General features: G+C 36.6%; 1 protein-coding gene across 2 annotated transcripts in view; it reads right to left on the reverse strand.

Annotated features, from left to right (window-relative positions):
• GAK (cyclin G associated kinase) overlaps positions 1-25,248 on the reverse strand; it is a 78,335-nt gene that overhangs the window by 41,268 nt on the left and 11,819 nt on the right. For both annotated transcript variants that reach the window (XM_066987876.1, XM_066987875.1), the window contains exons 2-11: positions 23,637-23,698; positions 22,653-22,712; positions 20,506-20,620; positions 19,944-20,086; positions 16,798-16,923; positions 15,965-16,054; positions 10,063-10,198; positions 9,314-9,426; positions 8,635-8,746; positions 6,426-6,549 (exon numbers count right to left, since the gene is read on the reverse strand). In XM_066987876.1, the coding sequence (XP_066843977.1) occupies positions 6,426-6,549; positions 8,635-8,746; positions 9,314-9,426; positions 10,063-10,198; positions 15,965-16,054; positions 16,798-16,923; positions 19,944-20,086; positions 20,506-20,620; positions 22,653-22,712; positions 23,637-23,698 (1,081 nt within the window). The remainder of the gene's footprint in view (positions 1-6,425; positions 6,550-8,634; positions 8,747-9,313; positions 9,427-10,062; positions 10,199-15,964; positions 16,055-16,797; positions 16,924-19,943; positions 20,087-20,505; positions 20,621-22,652; positions 22,713-23,636; positions 23,699-25,248) is intronic.

The raw sequence follows: 25,248 nt of genomic DNA on the forward strand, positions 1-25,248 counted from the left end.
TTTTTTTGTGTTTAGTTCAATTCCTTCCATCTCTGCTTAATTACCTACATTATGCCAATAACTTAGTATTTTAAAATTACTAATATTTTTTTTCTTTCCAGGGTAGTTGCTATGTAGCAGGATGAAAAAGCCTGAGAAAGACTAAAAGACTCCAGCATAAACCCAATACCCTTGAGTTAGATCCAACAGGCCTGCACTCCTGATTGGCAAAGCAAGAACAAGTATCACCTACAGAATTTGGGTTAGGTACCTTACTTAAATTAGTAGAATAACTCCAGAATATCAAAAGTTCACCACAGTATGATGCATATTTAAAGAATGCAAATGCATTATCAAAACCAGGTGTTTTAGAATTACTACAAAATTTCAAGACACTTAAAGACCTAGAATACTACACTCATTTTCAAAACGTTAAGAGAAAACATTATTTCTTTGATTTCTTATGGCTTGCTATTAAATACAAAAGAGGCTGGAGGGATTGTTTAAAAGATTGAATTTACAAGGACTGGGAGGATGATCTTAGGTGAGGTAAGAACAATTCCTTTGAATGCAATGACATGAAAGAATGTTTATGTGGACCGGCATAGTCATTGTCCTAACAACGATAAATGACCCAAGGTCTCAAGATACACTGAAGTCACTACAAGGAATTTTGAGAGCCTTACTAGACAAAGCACTAAAAACTAAGTCTAGATAGTGTTTGGCCATTTAGTCTATTTCAGATTTCTTTGCAACTTTGGAAATATTTAACTTCCTCAGCCAAACTGATTAAGGGAGAAAATTACATTCAGAGCTAATTATGAATTCTTACTAGTGATGAACACAGTCATTTATGATTGAGAAGTGTCAAACTCTGTCACTTACACCCACCAGCTTCAAGCATGAAAACATGCAGATCATTCTAACGACTTCAACTTTTTTTAGTATCAAGACAAAGAACCACCTAATATGATAGCCTGAGGACAAAGATCTATGTCTTCAATATTACCACAAGTTAAACAACAGTGTGAAATGAATGCACAGAGCTATAAAAAGAAAAACTCTTTACATCCATTCAGGAATATTTTCAGATACTGACCTGTTTAGTAACAACACCATTCTACACATCTTTGATTTTTACATTTGTCTAAATTAAAATGCAACATTACTAGGAGCATTGATCTCACTACACACACTTGCAGAAAAGCTCCATGCACATTATAGCTAAAGTACTTACTGAAAAAGTGCTATTTGGTATGACAATAACATTACAGCCAAGACAAGCTTGCTATTTTGCAGGAAAAAAAATCCGTATGCCTGTTGCAACTGAAAAAAGCTTCAGAATAGTTCTGCTGTCTTAATTAAAATGTAGCTGCTACCCAAACTGCAGAATCAACAGAAGTCTCTTAAAATGTGTGACTTTCCTCAAATTCCTATTCCATGTTTTCCTTAAGCTTTATTCTGAGGACTTGAGATCTAATTCAGTATTAACAATGGAACACAAGATATTCTTTTTACTGGAGCGTTTCACTTCAGACTGGCAAATAAGATTTCTTTAATTTTCAGGAAGACAAAATAGACAAACAATTGTTCAGTCCACTTTTCACACACACACACTGATATGCATTCCTATACATTTCAAGACATAACCCTGTAACAAAATATCAGGACTGACGTTTTTCCTTTCATGCTACTAATAGCAGGACGTTTCATTTACATAGCAATATTGCCAGCAGGTGATGAGTGCAACAACACCCAAACAAGTCAAGACATTACATGTAGGGTTTCTGGCTTGAAAAATATCCATATATTTTAGGCTTTTTAAGGCTCCAATTAAGGTAAATGGGAAAAGTACGTTTTCGTAACACTTAATTCCTCTTCTGATAACAGCAGGCAAAGCTTTTATAGTGAGATACCTAAAGCAAAATGTAGCAAATAAAATATAAATTTTAATTTTGCAGTACAAGTATCTGCAAAAAATCAGAAGTTGTAATTAAATGTTAGAGACTTTTCATTGTGGAAATGGTTGGCAATGCTAGTTTTGTCAGAACAGTTGCATTTAAAAGTGATACTTAATATTAAACAAAACATCACTCCAGCAAATTAAGTTAAAAAATAAGCAATTTTAAAATAAAGCTAGTTAGCATACAGCACAAAATTTTGGATGAGCACACAGTTACCGTGTGTTGCTATCACCTGAAGATGGGAAAGAAAGAATAAAAAACAGATGAATTGGTATAGCTAAAACATGAGCACGCAAAGCACAATCTTTAGTCAAAGAATGCTCTAACACTAAACAATCTTCCTCCATACATTTCTACACTCACAATAAAACACCTATTCATTACCTAAGTACCCCCACTGCTGATGCTTATTTTCTTACTGGCCAAGAAGAAATGCAGCATTGAAATTCACAATCTGCTTCCACTTGGTTTTGCTTTGTAAAACTGAATTAATCATTCAACTACCTAATGCAACATTAAGATCTATCAAATGAAACATTAATGCAGCATCAAGAAACAAAATTACTTTAGAAGCAAAGGAAGCTAGCAATAAAAGGCAGCTAATTGTTCTTGCATTTTTAGATCATGATTTCTTCAGCAGAAGAGACTAGTCTGACAAAGTAATAAAAAAAAGAGCAATCAAAAGTTTTGCAGAATGCAAATTCCATACCAGGTTTCAATACCAGGTCCCTTCCATCCCAAGGATCTCTCTGATTCTAACGAGATGACAGACTCCAACACAAGGAGTTAAGTGTAGAAATGAAAATGCATTTCAGGGAAGAGACATTTTAGTTTATCCAGAATGTCTGCTTCTCATATTTGTTGAAGTGTTTTAGAAAGGTAGTCAAGGATGCAATCAGTAGTAGAAAAGGCATTATTAAGTCCTTTATTCTGCCAGCTGTAGCCACAACACAAGTTTCTGAGGGCAGAGAATGATCCTGACAGAAAACAGGTATGTCCTACAGCAGACACAAAGAATGGATTAGCATTTCAGCACAATTAATGTACAAGAAATTTAAGAATGCACAAGCCTAGTGGTAGGACTCTCAGAAGCACAGTGAGTGTGTAAATGCTAAAGAACTTCTGACTACATAGGCCCTGTAAAACATTAAATATTGCTCACATTAATTCATGTGCTGCCATTCCAGTGAAATGGAATACAGACTCAGAGAACGAAACTTGCAGCATTAAGGGCCACTAAAGAGCACTGATGAATTACAAGTGGAAAAGGTTCTCTTTGAGTATTGATTAAACATCATACGGAAAACAAGTATTGAAGTAACTGGTTCTCACTAGCACATTCATGTACTTGGTGCACTCCCTCCTTTTCTTTCATTCCCGAAACCAATCAACAAATTCACAGGGAAAACAGGAAAGGAATGCAGTTTTATCAAGACAGTCCTCCTCAAGACCAGCATTTGTTTTTGCTAGTGCAGAGCTTTAATAAATTTGACAACCTCACATTCCCTTTAAGGTGTATGAGTCGCCTTAGACATCAATCTGTATTTAATCAGCCTAGTCCAAAACATCAGAGGGGAACCTATCTCCTCATTATTACGCTTGGTATTTAATGTTTAGACAATGTAAAGCAAAAGTGACAGCTTGCCATTAAGTCATGGCACATTTACAGACACTGTCTGATGATCCTCTACCAATTCCTCACAGGACATGGAGGCATTTTATCCCCCTTTGGCTAGAAGAGACCAATGGTTGGCTATCTACCAGGTTAGATGAGGCACTGAGCACGCTCATCTAGTGGGTGGCATCCCTGTCTGTGGCAGGGGGGTTGGAAATGGATGATCCATGAGGTCCCTTCGAACTCAAACCATTCTACGATTCTATGATCTAATTTGAATATCTTAGCACTTACAACTGTTAAGTGTAAAAACCCAAACCATGTCAAACTATACTCTCGAGATACTCAATTCTAGTGAATAACCACATATGACCTTCTGTGATTAATGCAAATGAGATGGAAAAGTGAAGAGCTTTTTCCTGACTAAGAATATTTATTGAGTTCCACAAGACATGCACAAAAATATCTCCAACAGCACTCAGATCCCTGACAGGGGCTCAGACACTATCACAAAGTAAATCATGCTGGATTAAGTTTGAAGCAGTTTAGAGAATTTCAGCAGTTTGTGTCTCACTGTGATTTAAGGCCTAAGTGACCCTGGTTCTGGGCAGGGCAAAAGAGCTTCCATCTCAATCATACTCTTCCGTTATTGTAAAAAAAAAATTAAAACTTGATTCTAACTAAAGTGCCAAGGGTATAGTTCACCAACAGTACAGTGACTAACAATTCAGAATGAACACTGTAACCAAGATGCAAAACTTATTTTGGGCAATCACTGTTCTCTAACAAATAATTTTAGAAAGAGAAGAGCGTGTGAACTGACCAGCATCTTTGACCATCAAGTACTCACTGTTCTATACATCAGAAGCTGCCAGATGAGCTTGAATATACGGTTACTATTTTACTCCTTGCATGCTACTTTTATTATGGAACCAAATGAAAACACACAAAGCAAAAAGCCCCACAAACCTGTCAGGTAAGAAATAAAAATAAGGTGAGAAGGCAGCATGAGGCATTCCATACTGAAAGGTAACCTACAGAGAGTTCTTATCCCTCACCCCTGGGGAAAGGCACAATACAGAAAGTCTTGTGGAGATGAGCACAAGAAGTGGAGTGCAAGAATACTGCAGAAGCATGCAGTGTACAATCAAAATACTAGAGTGAAAGAGTAAAAACAAAGGCATGAGAATAACAGCTTAAAACTTTGTAATTTTATAACTGTCAACGGAAGAGAAGAATAAGGACTATCTATCACTAAGGAAAAGTCATTTCTCTGCTGTTAAACTTCAAAATTTAAGCAAAATCGGCAGAATTTAAGACAAGGAATTAAGTACCTTCAAGTTTTTAAGTAGTAGAGCTGCCAAAGGCAAGGAATTGGCAGAATATATCCATTATCACACAGTAAATTTTCTTTAAAAAGACACCATGAAAGCAACAAAAGCAAGACTGAACAGACAGGCACAGGAAGATCAGTTCCACAAAAGGTAGCAGGTACAAGGGGACAAAGAACAGAGGTCTGTAAGACAGCATGTGCCAAAGAACTAAAATGGAGAATAGTTGCTGAAAAGTTAAAAGCAGCTCATCATAATACTTCATACACAGAATTCCTACAGTTCTTCTATGCTGCTGAGAAGTCACTGTTTTTCATCATGCAACAGTTCACTCCCCTTGTACGCCTCCCGCTCTTCTCTCGAGTCAGTGTAGTTCTCCCAGGACAAAAAATTTGATGTTGTGCCAATTGCTTTTATCTGTGGAAGGCTTGTAAGGACAGATCAAAGCTGTATAGCTTTTCTGACCTTTAAAAAGTGGAGGACCTGGCCTTTTAAAGCCATACATGAGAAGTTTAAACAGACTAAACATAAGACCAAACAAAGAAAAATGCACTCGAAGTGGCTACAGAGGTGCAAGTTCTACAGATCTGAGTTCTCTGATCATTACAAACAGTTTAGAGCAGTACAATAAACAGACTACACTTGACAGAAAAGCAGTTACAAGCAAAAGACTTCAAGTACAGTATTTCCAATTAAAGTCCTACGAACCCTACAGTAAAGGACAAAGTACAGTTCTTGTAGTTCTATCATCATATTGACTTACCTCCTCGTCCTAGAACTAAGAAAAAGTCTTCACACTGCATAAAACTTGATTATAAGTTCAAAAATGTATGAATCCATACTGTGATGACCAATTATACAGAGGTAGTGAAAATCATTTGGAGTGGGAGTGAAAAGAATCATTACAAACAACAATACACTTAAAATCTGAGAACATATACATCCGAGGAGGAAAGTACTCTTCTATGTAATTCAGGGCAAAGGAGACAGAGTGCAGAACCACTCCTTTTGCGTAAAATCTCTCCATTCAATCACCTACATTTGACAAAGTGAAAGAGGACACAGGATGACAACTGAAAACTAAACTGGACAGAAGAGCCAATGCACCATTTCCCTGCAGTTTCTCTACCCTCCATTCCATTTAACTATCATCACTCTATCTTTCCTTATTCTTTCTTTATTCATTGACACCCTGTATAGTTTTTTTTTTATTTTGATCCATGATAGTCTTATTTCTATACCACTCGTCCCTGCTCCCACCCCTCTCCGCTCATCTCTCCCAGGTTTTCAGCGTGTGTAAAACAGAGCAGACAACAGCAGGAAATTCAGCACTTGTAGACAGGTTTTCCCCCCAGCATATTTCTAAAATATATTAATAAAAAAGCTACATTAGAAATAATAATTCATAAAGTCTCAGTGCTAACTATTAGCTATTAGAGTTCATATTTAGAAAAGAATGCTGAATTTGACCATTTCTAGAAGAAGTATCTGAGCCTTCATTTAGAACTCTTACCAGCACAATTTATTTTTACTCACTTGGCCACAGATTGGATAACTTTAGAAGATGTATCCTTAATATTTGTGAAAAACCGTTCTGTTCCTCCTCTCAGAATATCAAAGAACCCTCCGTAAGTCTGGTCACATTCTGCAACAGTCAGGCCTACAGTAGTCAAACAGAAATAATTGTACTTTAAGTCATATCCTGAAATAGGCTCCATTTTCAAGCAAGTTGCCTACAAAGATGGAAGTGAAAGTATACACAGACTAAGCTTTGTTGTAAGGCTTACAGTTCAAAAGCTTTCCTTAATGATGACCTATGAAAAGAGTGACCTCTGCATGGTCAAGAGCTACTAGTAAACTAACTAACAGATTGCTTAATTGACTACTCACATTTAAAAGAGAACAGCAAAAGATTCATAAAAGTAAGGCATTTCATACTGCCTGTGCAGGCATAATTAAGTTACATTTTAAGCCCAAAATCTCAGCTAGAAACATCTATTTGTTAGCACGATAGCATACAAAGAGTACTCGTTCCCGCACAAAACAGATGGCCAGACAGCCTTTTGATTATACTCCTATTTGGAAGCTAGATTCCTATTTAGCAACTCATTTACAGTCAAAATTACTGCAAATAAATATTACCCAATTTTTAAAATTTCCTCTTGAGCTTTAATACCCTCTTACTGGCAATTCAGCATACATAATATAAAGCAAGTACTACCAAACTGGAAGGAAAACTGAATATAGTATGAAATATTCCCTTGATTTCTTCTACATTAATTGTAATGTTAAGCAACATATTCACACTTGATGTAAAATGGTTGCAGAAACTGCCTTTCATTAAGAAATTAGATGCAAGTAAGCCCATTAGCTTTTTATTTTCTTTACTATATTAAGTACAAATATTTACAATTGAGTGAACCCTGGAGTATCTACTTTTACAGAATGGGTACATCAGCTTTTAATTGTGTCATTTTGAAGACATGCTTTGGTTGATTCAATTAAGTGCTATTAGTCTAACTACTGCTTTTCTTCAGATGATACCACAATTTCTCCTCACCACTGAAGTTCCTCTGACACAACTCTGCATAATCATCCCCTAATTAGCTGGACTCAAGACAGCACCAGCTATGGCTACTTCTGAATGTAATGACTAGACTGCCCATAGTGTGATCTTAGGCTGCTGCTTTTTACCTTCTTGAGGTTGTCAAAAATTTTTATTTTGGGATTGACAAGCTAAATGTGAAAATGACTTTAGACCACAATTGCTATGAGATGGGCTTCTGTCTACCTGATGGGGTTCAGTTCAAAAGCTTTTTTAGGGGATAAGGGGTAGGAGGGAGAGGGGGATTTCAGATGCCTACAGACTTATTTCTTCTTCATATAGGCTTTTATCGGGCTAAAATAATAGTGTCACATCAGTGGCTTCTTAATATCAACATATTACTGTAGTTCATAGATAGCTGCCAACAGTTAAAATCCTTGAAATTGCTTCTGTATTTCTTGGTTGGACTACCTCAACATTTAGATATCAACAAGCCTGTTTTAGCATGAAGTTATGCAAAAAGACACAGAATGGCTTATTTTGGTCATACCATATATAATGTTAAGTAGTTCTGCTTGGAAAACAGACAAGTGTCATCTTCCTACATTAGAGATACAAGATCCAATGTTGTTTGTGCAAGACCTCAAGTTATGGACTAATTTTGGTACCTTGTGCCACAACATATCAAGGTTTTTGTTATAATCCAGCACTTTAAAATCCAGCACTTCTGAGAAGATTTTCAGCAGTTAATTTTAACTTTACAAATTCTCACTTTACACTGAACATTTCAAAGTATCATATGCCTCACTGAACTGGAAAGTTTCAGGTTTAAAGTAAAATATTTTGTTTACTTTCACTGTATCTCTTGTTCTTAGAAATACTATTTCTTATTCTGTTAGTTACTCTCAATTTTTAATTCATTATCAGAACTTCTCACCCATCTACAAGTCAATAATACATTTTAGTTTCAATTGTTCTACACGAGAAACTAAATTTTATCTTGTTTAGCAACAAATTTGAGAAATTCATATTTGCGTTATCAACATGCAACCAAACCCTGAGAAAAAGGAAAAAGGTTAGAAACAGCAATATAAATTCAAAGTAGCCACAAAAATGTCTAAAACCCCAAAGTGACTTTTTTCCAAAAATACAAGATATGCCATTCTCTTACACTTAGAAGACACTTCTTTCTGCACGTACCTGCATTGTACATATTATTGAGCTGTCCTGCAGGCTTGGAGCTCTGTGAAACCGATGTTACAGACATCCGAGGCTGAGCATTGTTCCCATAGCCTCCATTTTGTTCCAGGAGCTGTGGAGATTAATACTGTGATGATTTTCCTGCTTATTTAGCCAACTTGTAAAAGTAACTTACAAAGTATAACTTGGTGAGAACAAGCATGCAATCTGTTTCTGAGGCTCACAAGAATGCCAGGAAGTTCAAGTACAGCAATGCATTCAGTTTCCGTATTGTGTAAATTAATCAAACTGGAGACAAATAAGTGGGTTTCAAGTCAACGTAGGCAGAGTCCTCGTGTATTAGATTTTCCTGTGCAAGTTAATGATGATTAAACACAGCATGTAAAACAGAGCATTTACATACAAAGGAATGACCCAAGACCATGCCAATTTTTCAATAAGCAGTAAGAACTATAATTAGTTTACTCGAATGTTATGTAAGCTCTGTGAATTACAAAAGCACATTTTCAAAGACCATAGAGGTGATATAGATCAATTCAATTGAATTACAAAATTGTGAAGTTTTCAAAAGACTAAGGAAGATGGGACCTGCTCTGACATTTGTTACTAAACTCACATTGGATAAGAAAGGAAAGAAAGGAGACCTAATCAATAATACTCCTTTATGAGATTCCTTTACCTCTGTGATGGGGGATTTAGGATTCACATTCCTAGCTGCTGCAATCTCCTGCAGTTGATTCACTAGTTCAGTGATTGACAATCTCTCCTCCGGGTTCACTTTCAAGGCAGAGCCTAAAAAACATGATTCAGGCAATAAAACAGATACCCTTAACAGCTCTTCTTCCAGCAAAGATCAGTAATTTCTTCAGTACACTCTAAAGCAATGTGAGCACTCAAACATGTGGAACAGTTTGGAGCAGCCACTAAATCCATATTCAAGTATCACAGTTGTAAGTAACCACAACTAACACCGTTTATGGTTAAGAATATTTCATAGAATATACTTTAGGAGTCTATTAATGAACAACCTCAGAAGCAATGTTGGATTTAATTTTTGACAGCAATTTAATAAGGTTGGATTTGTAGCCAAAATTCTGGTACTGTAATCAAAGATTTTGGCAACCTATATGAATTGAAAGTAAGTATTTCTAAAGCAAATTCAAAGAATTGATCAAAACACTAATCACTCCTATGGAATGATTCAAACACTAAACAAGACAGGTGACATGGTTAAAAAATAAGTTTCATTTAAAGTTTAAGTTTTCTGAATGTGGATTAAAATTTTGAATACAATGAAAAGTTGTTACAGTTAACCTCTGCATCATCACACGATTATGCAGAGATCGACAACACTTAATTCCAGGAATATAATACAAATACTAAGATACATCCATTGATACCACCAAGCTAATAACATTATAAACTTACTGATGAGATCATGAAACACAGAATAGCGGGTGTCATTTTGTGGAATAGTGTATTTTCCATTGACTATGCGAAGTTTAGCTCCATCTTCAAAAGGATGTTGCCTAAAGCAGAGTAAATACAGGATACAGCCCAGAGCCTACAGAGAGATGAGGCAGAAATATTTAATTCAGGAACTGATAATTGAAGTGGAATTTTAGACTATGCAATTGATTAAGTTCCCTAATACAGCTTGCAAATCACAGGTTTCAATCATCAACTGCTGACTCATGCAACCCTATATATATATATATATATATATATATATATATATATATATATAAAACAACGCTTCAGGCATCAGTTTCACACTCCTGAAATAATTAGCCTTGATGTTTCTCTGAGGACAGAAACACGTAGTAAAACATTCAATTGTCATGTTAGAGCACTCCTAGCAGTGAAACTGCTTTTAAATAGGTATGTGGTTTGTTCCCCCCTTCCCTCCCTGAAGTTTTCAGTTTCAGTGATTCTCCTATTCATGTCTTTATACAAATCATAGTAATATAACTATTTTATGAAATTTTTCAAGTATACAAGAAAATGAACACTTGCAACATTGAGCATGTTCAGGAACAGAATTCTTCTTCCGTAAGTATTAGACGTTTTATTTCTAAACTTCATCTTAGGCTTCAAGGAGACTAATTCTGTTTCTTGAGTCAGAGTTTGGTCTTTCTTATTTCTAACCCAAATACTTTACTATACAATGTACCAACAAGGTAAGCATTTAAGTGTAAATCAGTCTGTTTAAATGCCATGTTACAGGAACACAAAGTTGTCTCTGAAACAGTTGTTTTGATAAAGATTTGAAGAAAAATAGCCTTAAATGATTGTCCCTTTATTTCCTAATAACCACATAACAACTTTAATCAGAAGGTTATTCAATTCTTTCTAGCAAGTAAAGTTGAAAATCAATTCCAGATGGATTGTTCAAGCCTCAAAGAAAAAAATCACAAAGTTATGACTACCACACTCTGGGAACTTCAAAGTTCCTTTAAGTGTCCAAACTTAACTGACCTGTGTAACCAGCCAAGGGAACAACTATCAGAGCCAGCAGGGCATAACAAGTTCTAACTTCTGAATAGTTTAGGTGCTATGGATTAGTTAGAACAATTTTGTGTGTTAGTTAAGTAAATTTAAGTTTTGTATATATGTATATATATATATTTGTGTGTGTGTGTACGTAAATATCAACTCATAAAAATATATGAAATCTATTTGCAGAGTGATCCTGGTGTAGAAGAATCATGCTTCCCTCTGGCCTATAAAAGCTTACTAGTAAAGCACCCAATACCTCTGAGAAAATGTTTGCACAACATACTGGTAAATTCTTCCTTACTCTCTTCTGAACCCAGCTTACTTACTAAAGCATATGCTAGCTGAGAAATCTGTTTACTGCCTTCAGTCCTCCTTGCGCACTGTCTCAAACTGTCTTTGCTTGTCAGTTTATCCCAAGAACAATTTCAAAGATTTGAATGTTATTAAAATCTAAGGCTTGATATATAGTCACTCCGAAATGACTTGTTAATTCACTAATTCCTGGGCCAGAAGCAAGCTGTATATGCTAATTCTGTACATTATCATATAGCAAGTACATTTGTGTCTGACTGTTGATATAAAATAAAGAACTCCATACAATGTATACACTGAACCACCACGTAGTCTACATTAATTAATCCAGCAGGGGAATACAGGAAACAGTAACTACTCTGCCACAAGAATATCTGCTTAGAAAGAAGTAAGAGAGATCACAATTTAGTTGGAGGAATGAAACTATTTCTTGTGCGGTTCAATACATCAAGCATGTCAGGAGACAGCATCCACAGTCACAAGGGAAAACAGCACAGACACAATTGGGTGAACACACAAAGTAAAGAGACCACTTAGACTTAATCTTTGCTTTAATGGATACAGAATATTATTTATTCCTCCTCCTTCATCTATATCTTAGAATTGTAACAGTAATATTTTTTAACATTTTAAATTCCAATTGTGATTCAATTTGGCTAAAGGTAATTCCAGTTGCATCGAGGCATTCCCCAAAGCCAGTATTATCAGTGCTGAGGCTGTGCAGATGTACTTAACAGAAGAGCCCATTTCCCCAAGATATTGCCCCAGAACTTTAGACAGAACCATTAAAGAACATGCCTGGGTCGATTTGAGAACTCATGTACCAATAGAAAAAAATGCATCATGTCAAAGTTAAAAAGTAACTATGCATAATTCACTGACATTCCAGGGTTGGGCATAGCACTCCTGAATCTCAGCAGTTAGGATCATACAACGTTATCATACAAAGCAAGACAGTATTAAAGAGTGGGAAAAAAAAGTTATTCGTTACGCAGGTAACTTACTCAGAATCTAGTCTACTCATTCCAATTACATTTCCATCCTCTAGAAAAGCAGTGCTTCATCCAAAGTTTGCTACCAGTTTAGGAAGCATTTCAGCTAGCCCCCAGCATAAAGGTGTTAAAACCACTGCAGCACACACTGGTGGTGTTTCAGAATGCAATGCCAAAAGTGAGCCTATCAATCTTCTTGAATTCATGCACTGAGTGTTAAATCTTCATAAGCTACCCTACAGTGTTATCTGCAAAATCTCCTCAGAAGTCAGTAATTCAGAAACCATCAGCATATATAATTAGATAGTCTTTCTGAAGGGCTCCAGTTTAAAGATCTGTCTGTCATTCTTAATCAGGTACCTGAAGTAGATTAAGCTCCAGATGCATTTAAAATTCACAGTACATTATTTTTACATCATTTTGCTAATACTGACCCATTTCATCAAGCCTTCCCTACAACACTCAGTATAATCACTTTTATTCCCATTATAACACAACTTCTGAATTTTTGTATTTAGCCAGTTTCCCCAAATGTAAGATTGTAATCACAGAGCAGGTTGTCTAGTGTTTAATTAGATTCCCAAAGGGAACCAGACTGACAACAGAAGTATATGAAAAAACAGAACATGTTTATCAGAACAAATTCATTTCTAATATATTCAGAAGTCAAAGACAACTAATAACCAATCACAATTACTTAACACTAAAATATTAATGTCATTAATGTTTGTTCCCTTTTATCTTTCAATTATTCTGCCTAGCACTGAAAATAAGCATTCAGCACAATTCACATGATCCCTCAGCTCCCTGAGAAAGTACAAAATCTAGTTTTAACCACCAGGAGTTATTATAGTCCAAATTATTCCTGGAAATCTGGAAAGATATTTCTTTGGAATTTACTCTGGTTTGAGTTTCCCACCCTCACCATTCCAGACAAAATGTCTACCACAGTTTAAATTTCAAAAAAATTCTTTCAAGACAGGCTTTTTCTTGCAATGGTCATGATAGAAAGGAGTCAATGTTTGACAGATTGAGCACATAATTAAAAAAACTCAAGTGAGAAGGGTTATAACCAGCCATCCATTCTGAATTTTGACTACAGCCCATATTCTATATTTGGAATCAGCATAGCAAATGCATTCTGAGGTGTCAGAGTACACTGAAATAAACCAGGATTAATACCAAAGATCAGCTTATTGGAAGTTCCTGAATTTAACAACTATGCTATTAATCTTTCCTCTTTTTTCCTAAGAAATTCTAAGTAGTCTGGGCAGAAGAAAGTGAAAAAACTAAGTGACAAAAAAGCCTTTACTTTGTCACAACAGGTCTTATGACAAAGATATGCAGACTTGCCTGAATGGAAGAAAGCTCACTGAACCTGGGGATACTGTCATCAACTAATGCTGACTCAACACAAAGAACTGCCACAAACAAGTCCTAATTTTCCTTTACCATTTTGCCTTATCTCACCCCTTAGCACAGTGGAAGTGTTTTGCTTGGTTCCTTGTTTTGTTGTTTTTTTGGAGGGGGGGGGGGGGGGGGGGGGGGGGGGGGGGTGGGGGCAGGAAGGCGGTAGTGTCTTTTGAGGAAAGGAGAAGAAGATTTTGAAACAAATCAAGATACTGTTATTTCCATGCCAAGCTCAAGCTTTAGGCAATAAGAAACAAAAGTTTTATAGTATAGTTCCATGCATACACAGACAGTACTCCAAAGTAATTTCTGAAAAAATAAATACGGGTCATGAAATCTACAGATACTCAACTCATCAGGAGTAAAATCTGGAAGATGCCTTACATAAACTAGAAGAATTTCTTACCAGGTATTGGTTAAGGACAACCCAAATTTGAAATTTCACTCCTTAGCAAGGAGCCCTTCATTTGCATTTCCAGAAGTATTAGATCACAGGAATATATGAAGCAGCTTGCAAGCCAAAAGGGTAATTTCTGAGAAAAATCTTTACGACAAGATAGAGACTGTCATTTCAGTTGAGGAAATGACACTAAGTAAGCACACTAAAAACAAATACCTTCAGTTTAATCCCTTTCTAATTAATGTGCTTGTTTTCTGCATATCTCTAGACTTAGGTAGGAAATGCGCAGAAAACAACTGACCGAGCCTGAAAACTTCTAATCTATTCAGTACCTAATCACATTCCTGTGCTGGAATCTACACAGTTGATAACTGTTTCATCCATGCTTTTGTTTTAAAGAAGACATTTCTACCTCCTTTACACTTTTAAGCTCACGCTACAAGTAACCATGAGTGTTACTCGCCCTATACGCTTTCCTGGGAAAACTGTTTTGTTTATGTGAACCACAAACTACAAGTCAGTTACACTTTCAGACACTGTCCTACTCTTCTGCTGGATACTGTGCATGTTTTGGCTGAAACCAGAGTGTAAAGGAAAAACACAGAACAACATGTTCCAAGGCAAGCACGGTAAACAGAACAGACCTTCCAAAAACACAGCAGGAGATAAGCACCAGGTGCACGCCAACAGATGCATTTCTTTTGTTTAGGATAACTAACTGCCATTTTGAGAAAGGCTTTTGTTAAATGAAATTCTTGCTGTGTTTAACTAGATGTAATCTTAGTTCAGACGGTCAGTATTGAAGGAGTGTGAAATGACCAAGTTGTCAGAAAAAGCATTTGTTATTTCTTCACATGCCAGAAAAAAAAAATCACTGAAAACGTAACGTTAAAATAGACGTTAAACAGAAGTTTGCTCAATTGTAACTAAGAAACGGAATGAAGTTCTGAGAGTCTAGCTGAAATCTCAAAGCACCCACATTACATTTTCTCAGTTAGTCTTTTGACTTTTTGCCAATACAGACAGTTGAAGAATTTGACACTGACTCTATAAAAGACATACAATAAACCAAAACATCTCTAAACAAAATCATTGGGTAGTACCTCCGTATTATTGCAGTATTACCAGTTACTAGATAACTGGAAAAGGTAAAATCAAAGATTTAAAACTTACAACAGCTTTTTCAGTGAACATTAACAGCTTATATACTTTGTTATATAAAACATGAATGATCCTTACATCATTTTCATCTTTGCTATCTAAATGTAACACCCAGATGTAGTAGGTATTAACAGTTAATACTGTTAATACAGTAGGTATGACAGTTTTAACTCAACTTAGCAGTAAGTTGCCACAGGATGACATGCATGACAGAGCTTGAAAGGAAACAATTTGAATTTTGAATTTAAGGACTATAAATATTATGTCTGTGTTGTGGTAAGCTCCACCTAAGCAACAGAACAACTGATTGTAAAAGAAAGCTCAGCATTGCCTTTCACAATGGAAGTCAAGCTAGAACTGGGGGGAAAAAACATTAACTCTACATCTCACTTCTTAAGTATTTAGATACACAGTTCACACTATTTAAGCTGATTTTGACAAAAACAGTCCAATCCACATTTATTTTCATTCATTTTTAGTTAAAAATTAATGCAGACTGCATAATTAGTTTCACTATGACATAAGAAGCTATGATAAAGCAAAGAAAATTTCTTACCCAAATGTCCTGCTTTTCACTAATTGGAAAATTTGAATACAAGTCTATCATCTCTGGTGCCCTGTACATTGGTGTTGTGTTCCTGGTGATCTGCAGAAGATAGAATTTCTTGAAGCAAAAACTAGAATAAGCTTTAATGACATTCAACCACAGAAATAGAATGCTATCCATTCTGCATGGACAGCTATCTTTGATAATTAATTTCAGAAACTCTTGTCCATGCAGAAGCTATCAACTGAATCATGTAATAGTCACAAGAACTTTGATAACATTGTAATCTTCAAGAATATTTCCAAACTGCAAATATGCGAAGCTAAATCACTGTTCCACATTAGGAACATTATTCGCACCTCAAAATAAAGAGCAAATGCACTTTGGAAAAATCAACGGCATATTTAATGCTGTCACTGTAGTCCTAGGAGCACAGTAATACTGCCTGCTTAGGTCCTGCTCAGAACACCTGCTATTTCTTCATAAATCACTTAACAGAAAATTCAGAAGGTGAGAATCTCTTTGGCATAACCAATTTTCAACTTCCTGTTGATAGTGCAATTAGAAGAGGCTCTATTAATCAATCACTTCTATTTCCACACCAGACTGCAGAATGGACACTGTTCAAAATGAAGCAGTGCTTACAGACACAGCTACAGAAAACAAGCTATGATTTTAACTGTAGGCAGTCTTTAAACTCTAGCAACGTGAATATAAAAGCAGAACTTATGAACACAACTGTAAGAATCTTCATTTTTCTTAGAAGTTCCATGAATTAATAGCAGATTAACAGCAGATAACGGAATCTACTGTCAACATTAATTATTTTAAAATAGTCTCACCTCTTCTTCAACCAGTGCTCTCTTTTGTGCAGACCAGCTGTAGTCCGGATAGTAAGCTACAGTTGTAGCACTACCAAAGTCACAAAGTTTAATCGTCCCTTGGTTGCTAATAAGCAAGTTTTCCACCTTCAAAAAGAGGTAGAATAATAAATTGAAGACATCCCACTTCTGAACACCAAAACACGTACTTTAAATATCAACTTATTTGTACAGAGCAAATATAAAAAACACATATATAGAAAATAATACTTCACTCTAGCCCAGAATGTTCCTGTTTATAGGAAAACAAAGGTTTCAAACAACACTGCACTGCAAAACAGACAATTTTTAAGAGGAAGCATCAAAAATGGTATAAGCAGTAAACATCCAAGAGAACAGGAAATAAACCCTGGGGAAAAAAAGTCATTTTATTAGTGCCCAAGGATAGGCTTGTTTCTTATATCATCAAGTGCATAAGCATTATCTTGAAATATAAATGCTTTCATTCATAGAACTGAACATGGTTAGCTCAACTGCAGTGGAGTGGAGGTTAGGACTGCTGTAGATACAAAATACAAAAGTTACCAGCAGAGAAACAGGCTGCTGGTGGACAGCCAGAATGATGCAGCCATGACCACACAAGTAGACAGAAGCCAACTGTTTGAGGAACATGTGCTACCTGAACAGTTCATCTTCATCCCTTCCCTTTCTTAGTGCCTGAAAATCCAGCCTTCCTGTACTGCTAAGTGAAACTGGGAGGAAACTTAAAGGGAAGAGTAAATACTGGGCAGAAGTATCACGTGGTTACGTCCACAAAACGGCTAAGATACAAGTCATGAAAAGGGACTAATGTGCCTTTCAACTTTTCCAACATTATGCTACCACATTCCAGACAGACAGATCTATCTTCCCTTTCCTTTTGACACTACCGTATCTCTGGATGTCATTCTCCAAAACTTCAGTTTTCAGAACATCCCCCTGACCTCCCTTAGACATGTCCTTATTCCACCATAAAATTAATGTTGACTATTCTGTAAAGAAGACAGACAGCTGTTAAAGTATCAGTCTCAATAAGCAAATTGAATTCCTTTGCTGGATAACCTTTGCTCACCTCTACATACAATGAAAATGGGAGGCAAGGACAAGGAGTAATCACTTTAAACTTAAAGAAGGTAGATTTAGACTAGATATTAAGAAGAAATCTTTACTGTGAGGGTGGTGAAGAGAAGGCACACACGACACGGACTCCTGATGGCTCTTGAACAGCAGAACCTTTATTGCCATTTTTCACCACTATATATACTTTCCCCCTAGCCTCACACGCTGTCCACGCACCCGAATCTGTCTTACAGTTGGTTAGAGACCCTCAGACACACGCCTTGAGCCAGCCAGCAATTGGCCACTGCCCAAAGCTCATCTTTAACACTGTAGCCAATTTACTTTATCTCGTCCTTGCTCAAGTTTTTGGTTCTACCGCTGTTTTCCTCATTATCTCTAACTCAGGGACATGTGAAACAGCGCGAAGCCACCTGCGAATTCCTTTCCCACAAAACAGCACAAAGCTCCCTGCGAATTCTTCTCCCACAGCGAAGCAGCGGAACTGGTTGCCCAGAGAAGGTGTGGATGCCTCATCCCTGGGGGTGTTCAAGGCTAGGTTGGATGGGGCCCTGGGCAACCTGATCTAGTGGGTGGCATCCCTGACTATGGTTGGAAATGAAGATACCCCAGAGCAGGGTGATTTTTAAGGTTCCTTCCAACAAAAAACGTTCTATGATTCAATATCAAATCAAGTTTGAACACTACAAATGGTTACAGTAACACTGGAGAAAAATCAAGATTTGGTGAACATGTTGTGCTGCATACTCTGCTGAAGGTTGATAATAACTAAAAATGTTTCAGCTGATTATTCAGACTGTCTCTAATAGGCTCCATGACCTGTGTTATGCAAGCCAGCTGTGTCCTGCAAGCCAAATCCTGTAAAGATCAAATTTAGACGATTAAAATATCACACAAGAACTGAATGTTTACCAATCACTTTAACTGCTTGAACTTTCACAATTCAGTAACTAGCTGGGTTCTTCCAGTGCTGTATACACACATTTTAAGTGCAAACTTTGTCCAAAGGGATTCATAATGTGTTACAATGAAAAGCATGAGAAGGAAACCACAGGAAGACAGAAACAGCCACCACTATATGAAGTTGATCTTTAAGCTATACTGCAGAAACTCCATGAATCCTACTATTTTCAGTCAAAATAGTTTAGACAATCTTTTTGGACTGCAGCCTATTACACCTCTCCCCAAAAACCACACTACCATCTCAGATCTCATTTGAAGGTAGACTCAAAACTTTTAACTTTTTTTTTTAATGCCACACTGCAGGCCTGCTTTCCAGGAAGTGTAGCACAGTTAAGTGATCCCCATTTGACACTTGATTGTAGTAAGGTCCCTGCCTATTGCAGCACGACTGTCATTTCATCTTGTTTTACAGCCTCTAAAATGAAACCAAGTTTCTGCCTCTTTCCTTATTTTATCTCTGACAGGAATTTCTCTTGACAAGAAAAAAAGCAGACCTAATTACAGCATTGGCTCAGCTATAACACACTGAAGACCTTGTATGGAACTGGCTATGTAAGACATTATGTATTTATTGGTAAATAGTTTTCCATCCCTTTTTGAGAGAAGAGATGAGTCTTTTTTTTACAAGCTTTTCTAGTGACCAGTGCATAGAGATTTCTGCCAAGATTGCAAGACCTTATTCTAGAAAGTATCACCAAAAAAGTTGCATCCCAGCTTGTTTAAAATCTCTTCTTTGCTATGACCTAGAAGCCTGTTTGTCAGTACTGAGAAAACCTCCTTGCCAAAACTACAATTTGTAAGTCATAACTCTGGTTATTTTATTAAAAACAAAACTTTCAGACTGACTTAACCAGCAAAAGATGTTATATGACTTTTTGTAACCTACCTGAACTAGCTAACAGAAAAACATTAACAGCACAAATATAAGGAAAAGATGCTGCTTGAAAAGATGCAAGTATTTCAGTGATGACCTTCATTAACACCCAGTAATCTTGGCAAGGCAACACATGCAAGCCCTGTGCTCATGACTATCCATTGTAATTGAGCAACAGCCTTAAGAGCAAGTCAGCCTTTACACTGTAACAGACCTTTAAATCTCTGTGGGTTATAGGAGGCTTCTGTTTATGCATATGCTGCACAGCTCTGCAGGTTTGATAAAAGATCTTCAAAACTGTATCACAGGAGATGGGTCCTTTGGGTTCTACCTTCTTTAAGAATTCCACCAGCTGTCCTGTAGAAAGTCAGATAAATTCACATAAGCACACACAGAACAACATAAAGTCTGAAAGCTTGTCACGAATAGATGGTCATCAAGGAAGGTCTACAGTTTTGAGCTATATTAGATAGATATTCTAGAAACGGCAAATCCACACAGACTGCAGTGCCAAGGGAAATGGCACTCCTGGGAAACATTCCTGCTGTTCCTTTCTGGACTAGTCTCAAATACAAAGAACTTTGTGACTACCTCATATTTAAGAAGAGGTCAATCCATCTCAAAGAACATAACACAACTCTCATAAAAGAGGGACCCGAACTCTAGCTCTAATGAGCTATGCTATATTTAGGAGGTTTTCAGAATTAAGCTGTGAAGCAACCTGTGCAAAACAGCTGTCAGAAACAATGTCCAGTGCTTAGAGAAGAAATGTTTACCTTTACACAACTCTGTAAGCAGAAGAAACTCTCCCTGTCCTGTGTCTGATTCTTCTTTTCCTATAGATGCAGCAGAGCAGAATTGGACAATGTTGGGATGACCTGAAAGTTTTTTCTGGAGGTAATGTGTTCAAGGAAGAATACTACCAAATTTATCAATATTAATGTATACAGCAGTTCACAGACATCTTCTGAATGCTAGCTCAAAATCACAGAAGGCATTACTGCTGCACTTAAGATACTCAGCAGAACAAGTAAATCCCTGTCTCAGCTGCAAAAACAGACTTCAAGGCTGAAGGTAACATAGCAAAACATAGCTGAAGGTAACATAGCAGAAGTAAAAACATCCTTGTGATTAAGGCTCCAAGGACTTTGTAACAGCCTTAGATACTCCTTCTCTTTTGATAGTGACTACAAAGCATTAACAGAAGTGTCAGAGACACGTTTTAATAATCTGCTGCTTCTCTAGCCAGCTTATCAAGAACAGGCTATTGTATTAACACCTGCCTCTACAAAGCAAGTATTAAGTCCACAATGTTTAATTTTCACAGAATCACAGAATCGTCTAGGTTGGAAGAGACCTCCAAGATCACCTAGTCCAACCTCTGACCTAACACTAACAAGTCCTCCACTAAACCATATCACTAAGTTAAATTTTAATTTTAAAATTAAATTTAAATTTTAAGTCAGTACAATAAAGTTCAAAGTAAATAAAAGTTCTAAACAACTGGGGAGCTTACCTTCTTATGAGTAATAACTCATACTAAAACCCTTCTCATTTTTCACATACAGTTCAAAAATTCAAGGTATCATTTTTGAACTATGTGAATAGGAGAAAAACAAAAGTGATCTCAATTCCTTCTAGTGGAGATCTACATTGCACTACACCTATTTGTGCTGTTCCTTATGTGCATCACCCTAGCCAAACACTGAGAATCATGAGACAAACACAAATGATTTACAAGATGCATCCACCAAGTCTGAAAAGAAAAAAAAAAAGCAAAGACAACCTAAGAACAAAGGTGTAAAACAAAAAGGGCAAGTTAAATCCACCAATTTAGTATGAATCAAAAGTGCTTTTTTTTTTTTTTTTAACATGTGCACCTCTTCAGAGCCTTTTGCTAACTACTGTGAGAAGTAGTTTCATTATGTAGTTGTATCTCAGGAAGTTAGCAACAGTTAAGTGAGCTGTGAAAAAAACATGCAAAGAATAATCACTTACTCCTGGCAAGATGTAGTCAGGGTAGCTAGAAATTGCGTAGTGTTATGGTATTCAGCTCTTTGCAAGTGCATTTTTTTCAGCAAACTGTGTCCACTTTACATTTTTGACAAACATTTCAGCAGTCATACAAAGAAATATCTCAGTAGCTTAACTTAAGATCAGTGATTTTGCATGGTAACTCAAAATGCAACTGAAAATAGTAGCCAAAAACCAGCAGCATGCCACAGCTACTCACTGACTCTTGAAACAAAGTAAGGGTATTAGAGATGCTGGGGTATCAAGTCTTCTAAAGCCAAAGACTGAGAACATTACCTGGACTGAGAAATAAAACATGACAGATTATATTATACCCTACCACCTGACACCATTGGAGGTGAAAAGGACAAATACACTGATGGTTCTGCTCCTTGTTTCTGCTCCATGGATTCTACTGAAATTCCTTCCTCGAAATTCACTATTACTTCTTAAAGCCAGGTGCACCTGATGCAGAAATTAAGATATGTTGACAGTAAAAGCAAGATTCTGAGTAGTCAAAAAGGCAGTAAATTCAGTGCATGTGAGGAAGTATCACTAAGATTTAAACATCGTCTTAAAGGTCAAAAGCTCTCTTCATGGTGGTCAGAGGACCACAAGAATGCCCAAATAAGAATTTCATTACTTGGTAGACAGTGGACATGGCGAAGTCTACGCCACCTACTAAAATTATCTCTGCACATTAAATTCCTGCAATTTGAGGAACTGAGCTTGTTGGAATGTCAGTGCCAGAATCATGTCAAACCAGGAACTCAGATCTTCCTCAAATGTCAGTCCTCTTAACCAGCATAAGGCATGAAAGGAGACAAATCTGTAGACCAGTCAATTTCTCAGAAATGTTTCACACCAAGCAATTAAATCAAAACATTTAAATACATTCAGAAAAGGATACCATGAAACAAACTTCCTGAATGATGGCTTTATTCTTTTCTTCCTCATTAGACAACAACCTCTGTCAGAAAAAAAATATATTTGAGAAGACACCACTATTAAAAGTTACAGAAAAACAACAAAACTGCAGAAGTACAGTAATGGTTCACTTTTTTTTAAACTTATATTTAAATGAGGCTACTTCTACATGACATTTTGAATGTCATGACCACATACTACAGTAACAAAGCATGCAACTAAAGCATGCTTTATGGTCACAAGCTTTGTTATTTGTAGGATGTGGTATGGAAAAAAAACAGAGCATGTCATTTTCAGTTGTGTAATGCCACCTTACTGCTCCCAACTCTTGTACTACTACCCTTTTCCCCTTCCTCCCCAAGACAGAGATCTCCTTTCTGATATAGCCACAGAACATCCCTACTCCAAAAATGAAGTCATTTTGTAGGAAACACAAGTGACAACCGTGATTTTTTTCCAGCAACGTTATGACAGAGTAAATGATTTCATTTTATTGTCCACCCCACAATACTTGTTTGTTAGCTGACAAATTATTATTTTAAGCCTTCAGATCATGAGAATCCAGAGGAGCATCTCTGAAAAGTGCACCGCTGAATGGGTGAAAGTATGGAATATTTTAAACATTTTTATTTTAATATGAAAATGTTCCAGGTTCTTTATATCCATGCAACAAAACCTCAGGGCAGGGTCATGAACTTCTACGTAAGGCACAAATAAAATAAAATAAGGCACACAGCACTAGTACCTAATACAGCAACATCTATTTTTGTTATTTAAGTATAAAATGCAGGGTCCTAAAACTAATGACAGTTCTAAACATGGCTATAGTGCAGTGCAAATACCACTGTATCATTCTGGATTTCTCCAAATGCCTTGTTCAGTGGAGTATATCAAGAAATAGTTATCATGCTAAAGTGTTAGGGAAAGATGGACATTGCAAACCTGTAGTTAAATAAATTCATTTTACCTTTAAAGCATATTCTTTGCCACTTCCAAGATCCTGAGCTTCATAGACAAAAGCAAAACCACCTGCAAGAGAAAGACACTTTAAGTCAGTTTAAATTTTCAGCATTCAGATAAACCAATCTTTAAATTCATGCATTAGCTTTGTTAGAATAAAGAAGCTTTACTGAATGTAAGTATACGTATTTTCTGGTCCCAATAGTATATGCAAGCTACATACAAAAGCTGATATATTCGTGACAGTACTTGCTTTCTTTTGCACGTCTGTTGCCCCACCAGCTTTGTAACTGTTCTGCGTTTTGTTAGTCTGCACATGCAGATTTTTTTTTGAAATGCAAGCACATATAAAACCAACATTTGCTACAGCCTATATACTGAATGATTTTAATTAAACTAGTCTTGTTTGCTTATTTATTTGCTTTTACTATTAGCCTTGCCATTAAAAAAAAAAACAAACTAACCAAGGGAGTTTAAAATTTTAAACACAAATCTCTTTGTATGTTTAGGATAACTACCACACTTTAGGGTACATATTAAAAGCCCAAAGCATTTTCAAGCACTGAAGCACACATTTCCTCTACCACAAAGTATGATGTTGTCACTAATCTGAAATTTAATCATAACTTACACTATTTTTATTTCTTCTATGAATACCTTCCCTGTGGTTACATCAACAGTATGGTTGCACATTTGCTCCCCACCTACTGCAGCAAATGCCTGGTGGACTAACAGCCAAGCACGGTAAGTGACAAACTTGAGCTGAGTTGCCTTTCTACACCACTAGTATAAATTCTATTCTCATTCAGCTACATAGTGATGTCCTCTCTAGAAGTAATTTGGAAAATAAGCACAGATGTCAGTGACCTAGAAAATTTAACTGGTCAAAAGGTCTAAGAGAACAGGATACGGAATAAAAATGTCAGGCAAGAAACAAGCTGCCAAGGCACTTTTTAAAAGATGCATGATCCAAATCACTAGTTATACTAGCGCCTTGTACCTCTTCTCTGTGGGTGAGGAACATTAACATGAGGCTGAAGCGAACACTTACGTGTCTCATGCAATTCAATGAGATTCAAGGCTTTTCAAGAAGTACCCTCGAAAATGTCACATGGCAATCAGCCATCACATGTTCTCACTTTTTAAACTCCACAACTCCCAAATGTTACCACCAACATATCCTGTTACTGTGCCATAAGCATTAACAGCAAGATCTGAATGAATGACAGGCTCCCTGATACTGAGTTCTTTTACAGTATAATTTTATACAGAAACAACAAACTAAAACCCCGGTAGCAAGGAGAACAAGATAAAGAGTAACTGCAACACTAAAGAAGAGTCAAAGTATCAATGGTATCAAAGAGGACAGACAGCACTCTCTGCTAGAGTACTTCAGTCCTCCCCTACAGGCCCCCGCCTGCTCTGTGTTTAGACATTAACTTTGATTCTTTTTCTAAAAGCAGGTTTGGTGCTTTCCACATGCCCTCAGCACAAGTGTTCTGGTTGGCATCTCTCGATCACACACCTGAATTTGGGATGCTGACGGGGCAGGAGCTGGAGACAGAATGAAGTGCACGCCACCATCTTGGAGTACTACCTGAAGATGTTTTGGCTCCTTT

This window comes from Anser cygnoides, chromosome Z, assembly GCF_040182565.1.
Source record: "Anser cygnoides isolate HZ-2024a breed goose chromosome Z, Taihu_goose_T2T_genome, whole genome shotgun sequence".
In the NCBI taxonomy this organism is placed as follows: Eukaryota; Metazoa; Chordata; class Aves; order Anseriformes; family Anatidae; genus Anser; species Anser cygnoides.